We start from the raw sequence: 20,899 nt of genomic DNA on the forward strand, positions 1-20,899 counted from the left end.
TGAACTACAAAAACTTTGGTGTGCCACAGCTTTTACATTTCTACACCTGCTTTGAATGTGCCCAGATTGCTTAAACTGGGTTTAAAGAGGACCTTACACAAACATGTAAGGTCTTGTTATTTAGTAGTATTTAAAAATGTCAAGTCACACTAAGGATTACCAATCTCTTGTGAATGCACTCCAGTACAGTACAGGACCAGATTCTCACTAGATTTAAGATCCTCAGCGTTCACAGTAAGCGTGAGTGATGTCACCAGCACCTATGCAATGGGAATAAAAGCCATGGTCTAATGTGAGTATATTTTACTTTTTGTCTAGTATTTTTTTTATCTTAGATGGGGCTTAAAGAATTACTATGGGGGTAGAGGGCTCCTAAAGAGCAAAACCTTGCATTTTGTATGCATGGTCCACTTTAAAAATAAGACCACACTGCAGGTTTACTTGTATGCCCTCAATCTCATTCACTCTCCTGCTGCTCTGTCCAGACATGGAGAGCAAGTAAAAAAAAATAATCTTTGTAATCTTTGAGTCATTCGAGTTGCTATAGTCTCTGTTCATTCTTCCAGACCCCAGTAATATCTTTCGGTCCCATTGTGATAGCATTGGGTACTAACTGAGCACCAATGCTGTTACATGGGATTGTAGGTGACATATGTTTACATTAATAAATAAATAAATCACTCAACACTCTTTTATTTAAAATGGCATTAATTGGCAGCAGCATTTTTATTGGATTAATATTAAATCAAACTCTAATAACCGATCTTAATAATCAACCAATATCTCTTCAACTTCCACCATATTGCCCAGTTTTCAAAACTCGAGCAATATATCAATCAAGGGAATAGTCCCCACTAGCCTGGCTTGCGCTTACGCAAGCCAAGGCACCACCACCAGCCGCGACCATCTCAATGCAATTCTGCAACCCTAAATTAAAAATATCCAAAGCTACCTCTGATAGATGCACCCCGTCCTGTCGATAAAAAGCCTCTAAACCACGCTACAAATCGCTATGTCTAAACGAAAACCCTCCCAAACTCGGCATAAATTTCTCCATCGCTCTATTTATGCGCCTTCAAATTTTCTCAAAAGGGCGACCGGGTGCATTATTCAACCAAAGCCTTCTAGGCACTATTTCAGAAAAAAACAAACGTGCCAAGCAATGCGGATTGTAAAGCAGCTAACTCCCTTTTCATTTGAAATAATAAATCTAATGTAGCGACTTTGCCGATATCATTACCCCCCATATGAAGTACTAAGATATCCGGAGTCGGCCAGCAGTGCAATAAATTTTGCAAAACCCCCAATAACTGAATTCCTTGGCAGCGAAAGGGTTAATCCCCTTCCAAAAAACACAAAAATCATCTTTTGGCATACTCAAATTCTCGGTATAACAACGAAGAGCCGCTCTGTTCTGCGCCCAAAATATAAACGAATGTCTCACGATCCACACCACAGACCTTCGTCCTGAAATCAAATAGACAGGTTAGGGCGCACATACATATGAAATCTATCCGAACCCCACCTTCCAATCTTCTTAATAATAGAGTCCGCCAGACCCAACTGCGCTGCCTCCGTTGCTGCCCCTATCCTAAAAGAATGTGATGAAAATTTCAAACTTCCTAATCCAAAATAAATTAAGCATTTCTTAAAAACACTATTGAATTGAAAAACCGTAACCGGCGTACCATCCAAATGAATTAGAAAATTACCATCTACTTGTGGTCTGGCTAAGAGGTACGTGCGCACCCTCACTACTGGACACAGAAAAGGATCGCTGCATGCTCTCAAAGTTAGACAATGTCCCAATCCCAATGTATCCGTTTTTGATTCTCAAATAAACAGTCGAATCGCCCACCTCAAACTTCCCCAAATAATAAACCCGACTCTATCCTTCTACTAGGAGGCACCAGCTCTGAAATACGAAGAGCTGCAAAATAGGGCCAAAATAAACGCTGTATGGAACAACAACGATTCATATGGCGAATAACAGACCACAGAAGTTGCAGCACATAGCTGTTTAAGAACCTCACCTGAAATAGGACGTCTGGTATCAATAGCAAAATTTTTCTTCCTATAACCTTTCAAAACCTGCCGAACTGAAAAATAACTACAACAAGGAGAAAACTAAGCAATTTAAAGAAAAAGGAAATACCCGAAACCGTCTTCGCCAAATAACTATACGAAGGCCCATCTCTAATGACGTAGCAAAGAAATGCCAAAATGGAATCTTCACATGGATTGACAGGAGATGTACCAAAAAACTCATTAAAACCTGACCACTTCCTCCACGCGGTAGAGTAATCCGCCCAAGTCTTTGGAGCCACCGAATTCCTGACGTATCCTGAAATAACAATCAGATCAAACTCCACAGGTGCTCTGGATCTGCTCCTGGCAAAAGCTCCCTGAAACGCTGCATCTGGAAACAGGACAAAGCATCTGCCAATACATTAAATTTGCCAGGGATAAATTTAGCTTTCAACCAGATATTCAATTTAAGGCATAAGAAGACCAAATATCTCAACAATTTAATCACCGATTTGGACTTGGAAGATAAACAATTGACGGCAAAAATTACCCCTTTATTATTCGAGTAAAGCAAAATCCTCTTATTGATAAAATCTCCTTTCCAAATCTTCTCTTTCATAGAACCATTCAAATGCATTCATAAAGGGGAAACCGCACAAGGCAATGGTTCTTTCAAACAGGATTCAGGAATTCTAGAAGAAAAATTAGAAGGTGCAACAGTGGGAACTATATGAGCGCTACCCCCAACTGCACCCTGCTGATCCCAAACAGACACGAGAGATGTGGAAGGAACAGACATTTTCTCCGCAATTTTAGACAATGAAGCGAACAAATCATTTAAAACATTACTAGTTCCAGATTCTCCATTGTAATTACCTGGAGTATGTGCAGGAAAGGAATTATGAACTGCCACTCCGCTTCCGGCCAGTGGTAACACCTGGGGAAGATGGCATGCGTCAGAACGCACTTGCTCCTCGCCGACTGACATCTGTGCAGGCTGAGTCCTGAGATAAGAAAACTGTCCACTGGTTAACTCACATGATGCTGGACAACTGCGGAAAGAAGCTCCTGCTGCATCAGAAGTGGAAGACAAAATGCTTGCTGCGGCATTAACCCTCCCCTCGCTGATAGACGTCTGTGCCGGCGTAGAAAAAAGAGGAGCAAACTGTCCCACTGCCAGGTCATTAATGCCATCAACCTGGCATAAAGGGGCTGCAACTGCCACAGTGGCCGTTAAACGACCAGAACTTGCCCCCTCAGTCATAACCGTTTCAGGCAGACCGTTATGTGTCCCTCCGTTCAACTGACGTACAGCCGAACGGTCAACCCCGGCGTCTGCTCGTTGCCTAGGGGATATTGCACGGCCTCTGGCTCCTCCCCTCCTCCTCCTAATAGGAGACGGCGAGTACGCACGTCCTTTACGTCTTGTGCGCTTAGCCACGCCCCCTCCTCCGCCGCCGACGTCCGTCTCACCTCCTCCTCTTGACCCGGTGCGAATAAGTCCCGTCACTCGTCTCTTCGCCGACGCAGCTACATCATTCCGGTCCTGTCTCCCATCCGCATCCAGGGCAACTCCCGGCGGGCCACATCGAGGGGATGACAACACCTCAGCTGCACATCGCGGTCTTCCATCTCTCCTGTCTTCAGACGTCGACAGGTAAGATACTGCATCCAGCACTGTGTCTGCTTCCAAGCAGTGACGAATCCAGTCTTCTCCCCCAGCTTCCTGCGCTTGTCTCCAAAACTTTTTTCAGCAGATGCTCCATCTTGATTGTAGCCAGGTTTCCACAGCCTTTCAGGAAGCTTCAAAAACGGGATTATAAGTGGATGCTTCAATCCTATCGGCACCTCCTTATATAGGGCATAAATTCCAACTGCCATATATTCTCGTGGCGATGTTTCCCGCCAAAATAACGGGTTTTCCCGCCGAAAAAATCCACCGTTGAAATCTCTTAAAGGGGTAGTGCACTGAAATATAAAAACACGGTAAAAACACCAAAAAAATGCATCTAACCTAAAGTCCCCACATTCCCATGAAAATGGGCATCTAATGGATGCCATTTATACATTAGAGGAAGTGAGTACTGTGAATACTTTATCTGCTCTTGGTTAGTGGGGCATTAACGTTAACTCGATGCTTTGCCCTGCACAGGTTAAAAAGAACCGTTTGCTTTAAAGCATGACCTAACATACTCTTAAAATGCATGAGCTTTGGTCAGAGCAGGGCAGGTTTCAGCATCACCTGTAGCAGTGTTTGTTATAAGTTTAAAGCCTAACTTCAGGGAAATTAAAAGTTTTAATTTGCAATGGGGCAGCACCCACACCCTGATCCTCTCTCCCTCTGGCTCCTTCCAGGTTGCCATACCGGTCCCCACAGTCTCCTTTATCTTTCACTCCAGCAGTCTAAGGATTGCTGATGTCATCAAGTACAACACAGGCTTCATACAATGCATACAATGTTTTCTCCCTGATCCATTTTATTTAATCTAGAGCACCCCCAAATGTCTGTAAATATGTTAACAGTGCCATCTGTTTATATACATATCTTTAGGAAACCCTTTACAATTTTAGATTTAAAGCCATACCAATTGTACAGTGTTTTCTGTAACATGTATTATTTGCACAAAGGGTTTTATGGCAGGCCTGGTTTATGAAATAATTAGAAGTACCCATGAATCTGTTGGAAGCACCCTTAGAGAAACTGCAACTTAAAGCATAACTATGGTGTGCCTTTCAATTGCATTAATTTCAAAGATAGTCTATGAATGGACCAGAACACAAGACATCAACACATCTGCTGTACAGTTTTTGGCAAATTAAGTTGTAGATGAATGGCTCAGGCCATACTTGAACACTGTCAGCAACGCCTAACAATTTTTATTGGTGAGGAACAATAAGCTGTGTTGGAATGCACCTCATTCCTTCATTGTACTCTTGGCAGTTTACCAACAGACAATATCCCCACTCTAGCTTTTGGTGGAGTGGGGATGGGTTGGAATCCATGTCAGGTTTTTACAGCTCTTTGTGGTTCCTCTTGAGACATTAAATCACGGTAACACAGAAATAAAAAAAAAATTGTAGAGGAGGGAAAGGCTAGAACCCATGTATGCATTTGATTCCTGTCTGTATCCCTGTTACAAAGTTTCCTTAACTTTTTGTCGTGTGAAACTGCTGCTACAAGGACAGAAAGTGAGCAGAAATCTATTTAATGGCAACCCAGATTGCAATGAAAAAAACTCTGCAGTTTTTTTTAACTCTTTCCCACCCTACCTAAAACTAATTTAACAAAAATTGCTTGTAATGTCTATGCAAAAAGGCTGGTAAATTGAGAACGTCTTAGACAGTAGTGCAACATGCTTTTAAGATGTCAGTTTGTAAACCTGGAGATTTAAATACTGCCCTATCTCTGTCCTGTTTTTTGACTGACTAGGGCAGTACTGTGTGGCTTTATCCTCCGTCTGTTTCCTCTTTTTAAACTCCTATTTTTCTTTATTTTGTTGCAAGTGTGCTGACCACTCATTGTTATTTTCCATTTGACCTTTGCAAATTGGTGATATATGGTGGATGGTCTGCCTAAAATATTTAAATAGTCATATTTTTGTACTGAAGATTTATATGCTTATTTTTTTATATATAGTACTATTTTTATATTGATACCCGATATGTATATTTGTATATTGATCATCTACCTATTTCTCTATGCCAGGTTAGTGGAATATCTATGATTGGATCAGCACATGACCTAATTGATCTTTGATATTATGATTCTCTTTGTTACTCTGTTTTTCTAGTTTGTGGTGTCTGTATCTGTGTTGTTATATTATATAAATATGTTGCACTTGTCACTTACTTAGTTATCTATATTACCAGCTTATTGCCTAGGTTGATGGTTCTGGGTCGTAATTCTCTCAGGTTGCAGCGTTATTTTATGCTATTGCTCGTTTTTCCCACACTTGGCTCAGCTGTTCAAATGTATTATTTCCACTCGTATGCTTTGTTGACATCAGAATGAGTTACGATGCCGCTCCCGGTCACCATGGTAATGGGTGAGGCGGTTTATCTGCGCCGACACTGGTCGTATGCTTTCCGGTCTACCACACTCGACTTGACTGCTCGAGTTCATTGTCCCCAGTATTGCGCTCTGCGACTACACCAATCAGCATTGATGCTGTCTCCGGTCACCATGACAATGGATGATGTGGATTCTATGCGCCGGTGCACTAGAACTAGGGGCGGAGACTCGCTGCGCGATCTCCGGTTTGTGATATCCTGTCTCTCTTTGGCAACTCCAGCGCCTGCATTTGATTTATCTGCATCCCTGAACCGGACCTTAACCACACTCTGGAACTGGACCCTGATTATGTTTCTTAAGCTGGAATTTCATTGTTTTTTGTATGCATTTGAAAATGGCCGATTTTCCCGCCATTATGATGTCCCAGAGGGTGCTACTTTTGATTATTGGTTCGCCTCATGAGATATATATGTGGTTATCAAATGTCAGTGTATTGTCACTCTTTATGCCCTGATGAAGAGACCCTCTATGGTCTCGAAACGTTGGCTCTTGTGATTGTGTGATGTCTATGTTCAATAAATTGATATGTTGGATTATTCTACTGAGTGCTGGTGATTCCTCTTCCTACAGTTTGTAAACACACACATGGTGGTTGAGGAACAGGTATATCTAAAATCAACAACATTATGGGCTGTAATTATGCCTTTCTAAAACTATTTGTTGAGAACCGACATCAGTAACCTGGGCAATAAAATGTCTTCACCAAACAAAGTGTATCTTAATATTTCACCAAATAAGATGCTTTATTGAATAACGTAGAAAAAAAACCCCTGAAAATGTGAGGCAGAGATCAAAAACATGAAAAAAATGCATTCATTAATGTATTAACAATCTCTATTAAAAGGACATTTAAACAGAGAGTATCGCTCTCTGTCCGAGAAGTCCTACATAAGTGTAAAAGTGTAAAAGAAAACCATATTTTTTTACAGATAGATATTTATATAGTGCTTACAATTTACACAGCGCACATTTACATCAGTCCCTGCCCTCAAGGAGCTTACAATCCAAGGATCCTATCTCACATGCATACTGTAATATTCAGCGTGGATATCACCCATAGCCAGCCGTATCAGCAAATAAACGTTTATTCTTATCCAAAAACAGTCAAATAAAAATGGCTTACATTCAGCACATACCAAATTCGGCTCAGCGCCTGTATGCCAAGTCACGCCTCAGGGTTAGAGTGCCAGCCTCCAGGTTAGGGTATGGACACAAATGCCCAGCAGTGTCTCGCTAGACTGTATTCCACAACTTAACATGCATAGCCATGTCCTGCTCCAAACACTCCCCACAGTCACCGACTGACTGGCTTCCTGTTCTGTTTTAACACACCCTCTGGCAGGTGGGTTAACCCTTTCATTACCAGAACTGGCTGTAGTCAGGGATGGAGGCTCTGTCCCACCCAAAACCTCTCTGAGCCTCCGGATTCCGGGACCCATGTACTGTATATTTAGCAACTCCGGGATGCCTGCCTAGCAGTTTCCCTTACAAGTCCGACCCGGAACACCTCGCCCTGTTTGGCGAGAACCCTGAATACCAGGCGACCTTAACAGGATCACCACCTAAACAAGGGAGGGATATATCATCCCTCCAGGACACATTCCTGGCGTCCTGTACAATACATACAGGGCCAATTTAGAAAGGAGCCAATTAACCTACAAGCTTGTCTTTTGGAGGATGGGAGAAACCTGAGTACCCCAAGGAGACCCACAGAAACACAGGGAGAACAAGCAAACTCCTTGCAGATAGTGACTTGGCTGGGATTCAAGCCAGGGACTCCCAGTGCTGCAAGGCAGAAGCGCTAACCACTACACCACTGTGCTGCTATTTTTAATATACATCTAAACCTATATATTTATTCTTTTGCTTTTATGTAAGGGTTGTACTAACATAAAACAAAGATTGCCAAAGATATATGGTGCAGAATAAGTTTTATAAAGTGATATGAATGATTGTAGAGTACCCAAATAATAAGTGAAATGAGTACAACCTGCGAGATTGCAACAGATAATTTTTAAATACAACAATAAGACCGAAAAAGAGCATAAGAGAGTTAAAAGTTTTCATAAAATTTGTGCCTGCGCTCCCTTATAATGCCCACATAAAAGCAATGTCAATGTGCACAGCTTTTTGGGTGCTTGTATGATCTGCAAGTTGGCTGTCAGAATTTTAGTTAAAAAATCACTGGCATAGTCAGTACAGCATACATGTATTATATTAAATGTATATTATAAGAATACTATCATTTCTGGGGGGTTTTTTAAATACTTTTCACATTGTTGAAGGTACTTTGACCTTGTCAAGTGTGTATGGCACACTATATGAAATTAAAGTATATCTGAAACCAAAGCTTTTATTTTCATTTTTGCATAGGGTAGGGAATGGTGGAAATCTCATTTAGTTTTTTGTATTGCATTATGTGTCCCTGCTGGGGAGATTCATCTGCTCTAATTGTCCTGGTATCCATTATCACTGGGACAGAGGATGCTAGGAAATCCATAATGTTATGGTTGTCACTGGTACAAATGATGACTGGAAATCATCCAATGTAGACACCTGTCCCAATAACAACTGCCTAAGTTGGGGGTTTGTCTTCGGTGATATATTCTTTCACTTTTTGTTGTGTTTATTGTAGGGGGGGCTTGCCTTGTTTAAGTGAAGGGAGACCTTGCCAACAGGGACAGCTAAAAACCTGACAGTTGTTTTAACCATTCCATATGCTAAAAAAACCTTGGCTTCAGAGATTTTTTTAAAGAGGGGGTCAAAATCAATAATAGAGGGGTACAACCTGTTCAGGAGGGACAGAGGTGGGAGAAGGGGGGGGGGGTATGCATTTATGTTAAAAATAATCTAAATATGCATATAAGGGACGACATCACGTCAAATAGTGGGGAGGACGTGGAATCCTTATGGCTGGAACTGGACATGACGGATGATCGTCGCAAACTAATTGTGGGTATTTGTTATAAACCACCAAATATAGGGGAGGAGGGGGAGGCTCATCTACAGTCTGAAATAGAAATAGCTGGGAGGGAGGGCAATGTAGTCGTGATGGGCGACTTCAATTACCCGGACATAAATTGGGCAAATGGAACCTCAAGTTCAACAAAGGCGGGCCACTTTCTGAACATGTTGCGTGACAATTTTATGGACCAGATGGTGGAGGTCCCAACTAGGAAAAATGCCATCCTAGATTTAATCATTACTAATAAAGCGGAGTTAATTGAGGATATTGTTATTGGGGAGACACTGGGAAATAGTGATCACAATGTGATTACTTTCTATATTGGATACAGGAAAGGGAAGCAGGCTGGTAGGACAAGAACCCTTAATTTCAGAAGGGCAAACTTTGATAAACTGTGCCACCTAGTGGGGGACTTCAAATGGGAACATGTATTTCACAAACTGAACTTGGACCAAAAGTGGGAATGTTTTAAAAACACTTTACATATTGCCATTGCCAAATGCATACCGTTGGGTAATAAAAGTAAAAGATCACAAACAAAACCTGTATGGCTTAATAAAACAGTAAAACATCACATAAAGGAAAAGCGAGTGGCATTTATAAAATATAAGATGGAGGCGACGGCATTGTTGTTCCATAACTACAAAGAATGTAAGAAAAGATGCAAACTAGCAATACGGAGAAAGTCCAGCGGAGGGCAACCAAACTCATAAAGGGGATGGAGGACCAGAGCTATGAGACACGGCTACTAAATTTAAATATGTTTACGTTTGAAGTAAGGAGATTAAGGGGGGACATGATTTTCATGTACAAAATGTTCCATAGTCATAGCAACATTAGCAATAAACTCTTTGGGATTAATTTTGTAACAAAGACTAGAGGACACCACCTAAAACTGGTAGAAAAAAAAAATTCAAACACAAGGGGCGAAGGGGGTTCTTCTCAGTTCATGCGGTTAGGGTCTGGAAATCGCTGCCTCAAGTGGTAATTTCCGCAATTAATCTGGAATTATTCAAGAAGCTTTTGGACGACTTCCTGAGAGACCGAAATGTACAGGGGCACAGGTACTCTTAAGAATGAGAACACTCATGGACCTATACACACACACACACACACACACACACAACAGGTTGGACTTGATGGACTTATGTCTTTATTCAACCTCAAATACTATGTATGTAACTATGTAGCTTAAACAAAAACCTTGTACATAGGAGGATAAAAGTACAAGGCACAAGAACATGCCTGTATACAAACAGAAGGGAGGTTGCTATATCTGATTCTGCAATAAACACAACCACAAATTAAGGATATAAAAAGCTGGAATAAGCCAAAGTGAAAAATGTAAATTAATTAGAGCACAACAAACATGCCAGTAATCTGTGCACAGCTATGACATTTTCATTTAGAAAGATACTCAGTTTAATATAAACTGCATTGGTCTTATAACTTGGAGGTCCAGGTGGAATATGAATTTGATGAATATTTACCTAGATGATCCCCTCTGTACATTTATTTCAGTGTGTTACTGCTTGAAAATGATGGATTGTAAACACTTGGTAGACAGTGGAGTCAATAATGTGTTCATGGCCCATCAAGCTATAAAACTGTAGAGTGTGAATACTACAGCGAGATCAATAATTTCGGCATTGCTAGAAGATTAAACTGCAAAGATGATAGTTTGGCAAGCAAAGCATGCAAACTAAAAACAAATGAATTTGTTTAAAATCTAAACTGTAATAGACCTGTTTAATGACATACATGCACATATTTGCATCCTAATCAGGAGGTTCTGTAATACTTTCAAACACTCAGGCTGGATTCACACCTTATATATAAACACAAAAAAACAGTGCTATATTGCTAAATACTGTATATATCTCAATCATATGTGCAAAACAAACAACAAAATCAGATAAAGTACTATGAACAAAGTATTAAGTAACATAGATATTCATAAAAGTCAAAGCCAAAAAAGCGCCATCAAATGGAAACAGACACACCAAATATGATAAATCCCTTATATTATAAGAAAGTCAGACAGCACAGACAGCACTTTTTAACATGGACATCCAGATCCACTTTCTCCTTCTTAAAACAAAAGTTTCACTTTTTTTCACAGCTCAGTCACCTAACTCCCACACTTTATGCTGTTTTTTGTATCCCATGCTTCTGTGTACAGTATAAGCTGAGATCAAGATGGTGACAGCTCAAGTCTTTTCATTCCCCACCACGCTCTGCAAAGTAGATGGGCCTCTTATCTTACTGTCCCTCCTGATGAGGTCACAGGAATTCAAAGGGAGGGGTCATGCTCACACAGGAATCATTACTGGCACTAGAACTTGAAGGGGAGCCTTGTTTTGTGTTGGAAAAGTGCAGAGATAGTGAGACAAGAACTGTCAATCAAGATGTCATCTTCTTTGTAGAGCATGGTCAAGAATAAGGTGGTGGGGGGGCTGATGTCACCATCTTGATCCTAACTTCTACTTCACACAGAAACATGGGAGAGAAAGTAACATATACTGTGGGAGTTAGGTGACTGGGCTGTGAAATATAATACAAGGTGAGACTTGTTATTTAATAGCAGGTACTCCGCATCCTTTCCTGCCGCACATGACTCTGAACAGTGATCTGATAAAGAGAAATCCCCTGGAGAAGTTTTATTTAGAAAGCTACACTTCGAAGGGTATGTTCCCCTAATCCTGTCAGCGCTCAGTGGTTTTTCCCAATGACTTCTACATTACTATCCTAGACCTGTTTAATGACATATATACATGTTTTCACCTTGATCAGGAGGTTCTTTAAGACTTTCACACATGCAAGCTGTGGAACCTTGCAATGGTTCCAGCCTGTCATTTTCCAGCTGCTGGACCCAGAGAAGAAGCTGATGAAGCAGATCTCTGCTTTATCAACTTCTTTGTGGTCACTGAGTAACATTATAGACCACAAATATATCTCTAATAGACCCTGATATCTCCATAAAGAGGACCTGTCACTGTGTCTGTGCATAGATAGCTTGTTAGCCCCTGTGTGATAGCAATAAAGTTGTGTCAAAAAAGTTTAAAATATTCAAGTCACATAAAAAAATTTGGGACTATAAGCATGTTTTTTTGTCCATATGTAGAGTTGCATTTCAGGGTTCAAAGACTATATTGACATTATAGCCTAGTTTTTTTTCAAAAAAAGAGAACCATGCTTAGAGTCCTTTGCCTGACGTAGGGTCCTGTGCGGCTCTGAATTGTTGTATTCACATGTTATGCTAAAGGTATACAAATAAAGATGATATTCCAAAGCAGAATGGTGTGCAGACAACATATCTTCTATGCTTGTCCGGGCACATTAGACTAACTTGTATTATTTAAGGACTGCTGCTCAAATATACAATCAACAATCATTGCTTCCAATCCTGACAGTAATTCACCCATTTAGATACAATTGCAGTAAACATTATTGTTAGTGTTTCCTCTATTAGAAGCAAAGGTATATTTATTTTGCCTGTCTTCAAGGAGCTTACAATCTAAGGCCCCTATCTCAAATACATACACAGGAGAGCCAAGTAACCTACCAGCACAGAGAGAACATGCAAACTCCTTGCAGGTAATGACCTGGCTGGGATTTGAACCAGGGACCCCCAGTGCTAAAAGGCAGAAGTGCTAACCACTACGCCACTGTGCTGCCCAAGTCTTATATAACATATGTTGGCCTTCGATCTGCAGCTCATGTAATTATCTGTGTAATTTAATTGAATATGTTTTTTACTGGTTCATACAACACTCCCATTGTATTGGGGGATATAAATAGTTATTTTAATCTGCTCAGTTTAAAAAACTTAAGGAATTAGTAATATTGTAGAGCTGGTCTTTTTTTTTCTTTGGCAAGATACATAATTGCCTGTAGAACAGTTAAACTATACTTTACTGTAGAGTAAACATATTGACCACAACTTGGGTGTCATCTGTTTTATCCGTAATTTGTAATATATATACGGGTTTTGAATTGTAACTAGTTTTAATTACATTTTTTGGTAGTACAAATGGCTTACTGATACATTATAGGAATTTTGAGTTGGAGTTTGATGAGTTTCATACACAATATATATTCACCTAGAATATTTGGCCAGAAATATATGGACTGTTATATTTGCTAAATGTTCTCTTATTTTATTCAACTGTAACAAAAAGCAGGATATTTTAGGAAGTTAATTAGGATTTTTGGCTCCAGGCACTATGTTCTAGAGTCTATTGTAGTTTATCACCCATGCAACATTAATATTCTTACTCTTTGGAATTTTTTTTTGCAAGAACTATATATATAAAATTTTCAGTTACAATGGTTAGGAACAACCTTTTTATGTTATTTTAACCCCTTCATGACTGAGCTAGTTTTCAGTTTCTGTTCATAAATGACTGACACACTTTTTACATTTTTGCTGTGGGATTCTTCCACAGTAGTAATATACTTTCTTACTAAATTTACCCACACATATTATATATTGTTTTTTTAGAGGACAGATAGGGCTATATAATTATATCAAACATGTGTACCTAACGCCTCATTAGTTTGAATAAAATAAAAAATATGAGGAGAAAAACTAGAAGAAAACACTTTTTTCGCAGGTTTTGATTATTATTATTATTTTTTAAATGTTTTATATTAATTATAGTATAATAAATGCATTTATATATAATTTTTATTTTCCTAATTTTGTTTTACACTTTATTTAAATTTTTTTACACTTTGTAAAAAAAAAAAAAAAACTTTTTTTGTCAGTTTATATCAAGCAGTCACTATGACTGCTTGATAAATTAACTTTTTATTTCTATTATTAGGCTGCTCCAAACTTAGGAAGAGCTAATAATAACTTTAGAGACTGATCCTGACTTTAGTCAGATTCAGATCTCACTAAAAGCTTGTTGATCATGCCTAGACGATCAGAACTGATACATTTCACTCAAAAGAGATACATTGTATCTTTTTAGTGAAATGTATCTAAACATCGGGCTCTCGAGCTGTCAAAACAAATAGCAGAGAGGTGAGTCACTGCTACCTCTCTGCTATTTTCAGCTGTTATATACGGGATTGCTAATAGCGGTCCCGTATTTGCATGTAACGGCTTCATTCTTTCGTTAATGAAAGGAAGAAGCTTTTACAAAAAGCTTAATTATTTCATTAATGAATGCCTCAATACTGAGGCATTAATTAATGACTGGTAACCGCTGAGAATCAGCGGTTACTGGCATTACAAAGCCTGATATAACTCGTCACGTACAGTGTACGTGGCCAGTCATATAGGCACTTTGTGATGGGACGTACAGTGTACGTCTCCCGTCACGAAGGGGTTAAAGCAATATACACAAATGTTTTAACTTGGGTATACATTTAAAGCATGTAAGTAGCACAATAATCTTCTTTATTGCTATCAAATAATTGTTATACTGTATGCCTCCTAGAGCCTGATATGTCTTTTATATACAGCAAATGTATGATAATAGTTAGTAAAAAATGTTTTTCCTTTTATCATTAAAAAGTAGTATGTGAACTCAACTGCCTAGGCACAGTCTCTTAAGTCTTGCATGAGGGAGGCATCCTGGGAGAATTTATGTTATTAGTACAGGCAGAAGGAAGCATTTCCTTAGTTTTCTCTCATGGGCATGTTTTATGTAGCAATACAGCAGGTGATAGGATGGTAGTCAGGAAATTGACTAAGTAGTATTAGTGTGATGGATTTTTATACTGCTTAATCAGAGGCTGGCAGCAACAGAATGAGCTATGTAAGTGTGATTAGTTTTTGCACTAATTGGACACTGGGCAAAGGCTGAGAGGTAGCAGTGGAGGGGAGGGTAGCACAAAGTTACCACACAGGCATCAGGTATACATGTATCATCTCTGGACCAGTATCTTAAAGTGCATCTAAACCCAAAAACTAAAATGTAATAGTATGCGGCTTACTAAGTCCTTAGATGTGGTGGCTACAATTGTTTTTTCTTGGCTTGTTTTCATTATTTTCACCCTGTGATTTTGTCAGTATTATACTTCCTATTATAGGGTGACTATGCTCACTCACTGTAATCTATCTTGAAAGAGCGGTGTTGTCACCCTAGGCTGCTCTCCTGATTTGGACTACAACCACCTCCCCCACTCTTATCTCCATTACACAATGGGAATGGTGTTTTTTAGTTTACAAAAGATAGCTGGAAAGGCTGATAGTATTGTTTAAGATTTCAATTTAGAGCACATGAAGTTAGAAAGGCTGGCAAGATCAACAGGTAGTTTCTGTACTTGTTAAGGACTCATAAGCTGCAAAAGCTTGCCAATTTGTTTTTGAGATTGGATATATATTTAAGTCTAGAGCTAGATGCTGACCTTAAATAATGCCTGATGTATAATTACAGTTACTTAGGTAAGTTGGAATGCTCAAAAAAGACAGTTGTCAATCAGTTAAAACTTTTCTTGAAGATGAAAACGTTCATTCTGAAAGTTCCATTTTGAAAAAGTCAAAAGACAAATCCTTGTCTTTAGTTTCAATATTATCTTTACACATAGGAGAAAGAAAATGTATTCTTAGCTTATAAATAGCAGCCATTTTTAGAGTATATACAAAAAGTGTATCGATCAGACACATTTCAAGTACTAAATAATGACAAGTCAAAGAATTACCAATATGAAAAAGTAAACTGTAAATATGTTGATAGATTGACATAATCAGTTTTTTTTTTTAATCAACAATAGAAATTGGTGGAGTCCTACCCCATTTGTAAATGTAATTCCAGTTGAATTCTTAATCAAACAACAGGGAAAGGAGATGATATTCTGAAGTGAAGCAAAGTTATGTGAAGTGAACCTGTTCTTACTTCAAAAATCCAGGCACAAGCAAGAGAAGTTCATTGTTTCTTCAAAATTCCCTTCCCATTATTGAATGCTATAAGGGAACATTGGTTCATTTCACTTCCCTTTATGAAATCATTACTAAAGTGTTCTATATCACCTACCTCTTACTGTGACAATACTGTGAACTGCAGTCAAGCAGATAAGAACAAATCAAATTTGATGATATCAGAGTTGACCTTGATCTGGCCTGTGCACACTTTGATATTGGCAGATGTTCCCATAATTTGCCTTACCTTTTTTCTAACTTTTGTTTAAAGTGAACCTGTATTGTTAATTTATTTCTCATACTGTATATGCCATTTATAGCTCAAAATGTTACACAATGCTTTACAGATTACATATTTACAGTTACATAGGTATTAATAAAATGTTTGGTACATGTACTATACAGTATAGTACAGTTGTTAGCAGGTACTTGCAGACCACTGTCACTGCCTTGAAATTGCCTATGCAGTACCCTAGGAACCCTCAGCAGTTCTATGCAAGTTTGGACTTGCAACATAGATGCACAGCCATTCCATCCAATAATGCAATGGATGTACCTCTCAAATGCTTGCTGAGACAACTGCATTGCATTTTAGGGTGTAGAGCCCTTAGAAAACCTGAAAGCCATCACAGATTTGAGGATTCCAGTGGTGTAGCAGAGGCACAGGGTGATGGCAATCTCCATGTTGCAGATAGTGCCTGCTAACATGAGGTAAGTGTATTATTTGTTTTATAAATATAGGTCTATTCTATAAAAAACAGTGTGACCAGGAAGCAAATAATATACATATAAATAAGTGTATAGACCCACTGTTTTGCTGATATCATTTGTCAGATTTGGTTTGGTGTTTGGCATTCAGTCGCACTGGGTCCTTCACAATACAGTTGAGGAGCAAATATGCAGGTGAAGGGAGTTACCTCAATCTGACTTTAAAAACAGGAAAGGAATTTCTAAAAGTGAAGTTTACAAACATTTGAAATCATTTTCATTGGTTTTATAACAATATTCAAGTATAAGATGATCTATTATGCACAGTCTCATGTAATGTATATCTGTATTTAATAACTCAGATATCACACTTTAATGAATATTATGTTTTAAGCAAAATACATGAAACATGAAATATTCATAAAATAATTACATTTTGCCTTATTTGTCTTTCCGTTTTAGTTGTGCTGATGGGTACTTTGGGCAGCCATCAGTGCCAGGTGGATCATGTAAGCCATGCCCGTGCAATCAAAATCTTGACCTTTCTGCCCCCGGCTGCTGCAACAGAGAGACAGGAGCGTGTATGATATGTAAGCCTGGAGTAATTGGGGAATTTTGCGATAAATGTGCGGATGGATATTTTGGAGATGCTCTTGAGGCAAGGAGCTGTCAACGTAAGTATCTACTTTTTTTACATTAAACTAAAGTCATAAGCAAATAGATAAGAAGCGACATGAAATTAGTAGCGACATGAATCAGTTTCACAAGCTCTTCTCTTAGTTTTTATTACAGTTTCCTTTATATGTAATTTTGCAGCTGATGAGTTATAATTAAAGCATGTTAGCTGGAAAGTAGAATCAACATACATGAATTATACTATAGGTTATATAATAAGCTATGTTGTACAGGTTCCTACTTTCTGGCTGCCAGGATGTAATACACATGTCCTACTCTTAAATAGTCAAAGATGTATGATACATAATGGCAACTAAATTTCCAACCCACATTCATACACAGAAGCATGATTGTTGGTTCAACACACAGAGGTGATTTAGTGAAATCCTGATCTTGTCTGTGATGAAAAACATATTGTCCTGGTTATTGCCACATTCAAATTGAGTGTCCTTCCCTAGTCAGCAGTGTAAAAAGGAGTTTTGAGCCTCTATATTTCCAACCCCCATTTGCAATCCAGCAAAGCCCTTCAGGGCTTGTTCACACCATGTGCGGCCCAGATCTGAACCAGAACATTTTTGTCCAAACCTGAAATGCATCCCAAAATATTGCAGTCCGTTCCGGTGCGGGGGAAACAAATGCTGCATACACTATTTTTTCTGGTCTGGAATGCACCAAAATGCATTTAAACACTTTTAAAAATGCATGCAAATGCACTGGACTGCTCCCGAAATCCCATTTTAAGTTAAAAAAACCACACTGAAATGCACCGGAATGTGTAGAAAATGCACTGCACTGCGTTTGCAGATCTAGAGATAAAGCTTCAGAGGGAAACCATAGAGCATACACTGGCTGCCATCACACAAGTTGACTTTGATTTTCTACCTGTTCCTGACATAGGCATATCTGACCTTTTGTGTGTTGCACTTTTTTAATGTTTATAATATTATTTCTTTAATTGTAAGCCAATGCCTCCCGAATCCAAACAAACATAGACAGGGACAGAAATGCAACCTGAGGGTTACTTCTAAATTGAAAGAAAGTCCTAGGCCTAAGCACCACCTTGTCCCTGTGCAAACTTTTAAAAGGATGCCAAATCACCCCTGGAGAGTTTGACAGCCATTTGACCCATTTGGTTCTCTGGGAGTTGTTCTATAGGGGTGCCTGGCGCTACTTCCTCTTTTCTTTTCTCTGATCCCAGTACTCTTTCATTTTTGTTTCACTCTTCCCTGCTTTTCTTTTCACCTGTTTCTCCACTTTAAATGCCTGAGTTGCGCAGTCCAGGAATTATGAATATATGTTTATATTATGCTGATAGCAGATGCCTATCATTTTGCACACTGATTTAGTCTTTGCACTATCTGCCTCTAATGAATATCACTGTATGTTCTTTGGTTCCGATGTTATGCTACAATGTATGTTTATTGCCTGGGTGGCTCGATTTGCTCACTATTTGTGATATTTTATTCATCATCTGTCATATTTGTTCACATTTCAATAGAATTTTGTGAAAAAAAAGATGCCAAATCAGACACTTGTAGGTAGGAGAGGAAACAAGAATGTCTCTAATATTAATAAAAGGCCATTTCTCTCGAGGAAGAGGCCAACAGTCTCTAAAACAAAGAAAGAAAGAGCAGATGCATCTCGTCTATTAGTGCTGAGAGCCAGACCCACCAATTTGCCTACCCCCAACAGTATTTTTAATGCTTATTTATTGTGTTAATTATATTTTAATTTTTAACATGTTTTGAGTTATTTTTTCACTGTAATGCCATCCTGCCCTGGTCAAGCAAAGATAGTAGGCATGAATGACATAGCTGTAAATTAAATGCTTACAAGTGTTCATATTAATGAACTACTGGGTGTCCAGGCTGTGCTACCACACACAGAGTGCAGGGTAACCCAGTGTTTCTTCTTCATTTGAATATAATATACCTGAAAAGATGCACGCAGTCTTCCTGAACAAAAGACAACAGTAGATTTTTATCTGTCAATTGAAAAGGACAATGGGGCAACTTTCTTTCACTAACTAAAATGGACTAATTAAAAGATTCAAATATTAGTTAGGCCCTGTGCAAAAAAAAGGCAGACAGGCATACATGACAAGGTGAATAGGGGAGCTTGCCACCCATGCACCCACCCTGGATTGGGTAGTCAATGTATTCTTGGGTGTCATAGTTGAGTGGACTGAAGGTGGGCAAATATGTGCTGGTGGGTAATATTTGTGCACTCCTCTTTGCAATGGTGTCCGCATGGTGTGAAAAATAGTAGTGAACTCAAATATTGAGGTATCTGCAGTTAGTCTGCAGGTCATCCCAAGGCAGTGTGTTGTGGGCGGGGGCCCTAAATGTATTTCATGGTTCCAGGGAGACTAAGATCTGTTATATTATTAGTGCATTCAGAGACCTGCAACCATATCTGTATGTTGTATAAAGTAGCGCATTTTGTATTTTTTGTTAATTTGATCATAAAAGGCTGCTATGACCATTTAACTTCAATGAAGGTGTAGTCTGGATATTTGGGAAAAGAGCGTATAGGAAAGGTTTGGTTCCCCTAGCAGTTTACTGAAAGATAGTTGGGGACATCTGTTCTACCTTAGTCAAGTGGAAGTAGAAAACACCTTCAAAAAGATGGTTTTGTCTAACAAAGCATGTTTAACCTTCCTGGCGGTAATCCCGAGTGTGGCTCGGGGTTAATTTTCAGTACCAAAAGCGGTAACCCCGAGCCACACTCGGTCGTCTTCCGGGTTCCTTCCCTGCGAGCTCCAGCGTCGCAGGGGGGCGGAACCGGCGAGAAATTCAAAAGTAACAAATAGAAAGAAAAAATACTGAGATAATCATACTGCCAGGGAGGTTAAAAACATTCACTTCTATACACTTTCACTTTTTATTTAAACCCTAAAAGAAAGAAAATAATTAATTCAATCAAGTTCATGAAATTAGGAATATCATATTTAGCCCAAAGTTACATAGATGTTAACGCTTTAGCAGTGAACTGTTAATAACTGTTAAAATTATTTCCACATATCGTTCAGGGTACTAATTAATAAAGCAAAGTGCATAGTCCACAAATAAAATGTAGTAGTCTAATTTGTACATTTTGTTGTCCTACAGCATGCAACTGTAACATTAATGGGTCAGCAACCACTGCCTGTGATATTCAGACAGGGCAGTGTCAGTGCAAACATAATGTGATTGGACGCCAGTGTGATGAATGTTTGGTAAGTTTCAGCCTGTGGAATCTTTCTGTAACAATAAAATATAATTATGGGTTCTGGAATGTATTAACTCACATAAAATGAAATGCTTTCAATAGTGCTTGTTTATATAAATATGTAATTTATTTCAGAAGTGTTTTTTCACCCTTTTTTCCATCATGAACTTGCACCTCTCCATACAGATTTAGAAGTCTCCAGCTGTCTGCAGAATTACTATTATGGTGATATAAGGCAATCAATAATAGCCTGCAATATATTTTGCATTTTTTATAGTAACAGGTACTTCCAAAATATCTGTCTAGATTACAACAAAATTAGAATACATGTCATTATGGGATAACTCTGCATACTGGGGGGAGGGGG

General features: G+C 38.9%; 1 protein-coding gene across 1 annotated transcript in view; it reads left to right on the top strand.

The window, feature by feature from the left end:
* Positions 1 to 20,899, top strand: part of LAMA2 (laminin subunit alpha 2) — a 646,095-nt gene that overhangs the window by 360,516 nt on the left and 264,680 nt on the right. Inside the window, exons 19-20 of the mRNA XM_018556291.1 lie at positions 17,110 to 17,321; positions 20,433 to 20,539. Coding sequence (XP_018411793.1) covers positions 17,110 to 17,321; positions 20,433 to 20,539 — 319 coding nt within the window. The remainder of the gene's footprint in view (positions 1 to 17,109; positions 17,322 to 20,432; positions 20,540 to 20,899) is intronic.

Source organism: Nanorana parkeri, unplaced genomic scaffold (assembly GCF_000935625.1).
Source record: "Nanorana parkeri isolate BGI_ZX_2015 unplaced genomic scaffold, ASM93562v1 scaffold232, whole genome shotgun sequence".
Taxonomy (NCBI): domain Eukaryota; kingdom Metazoa; phylum Chordata; class Amphibia; order Anura; family Dicroglossidae; genus Nanorana; species Nanorana parkeri.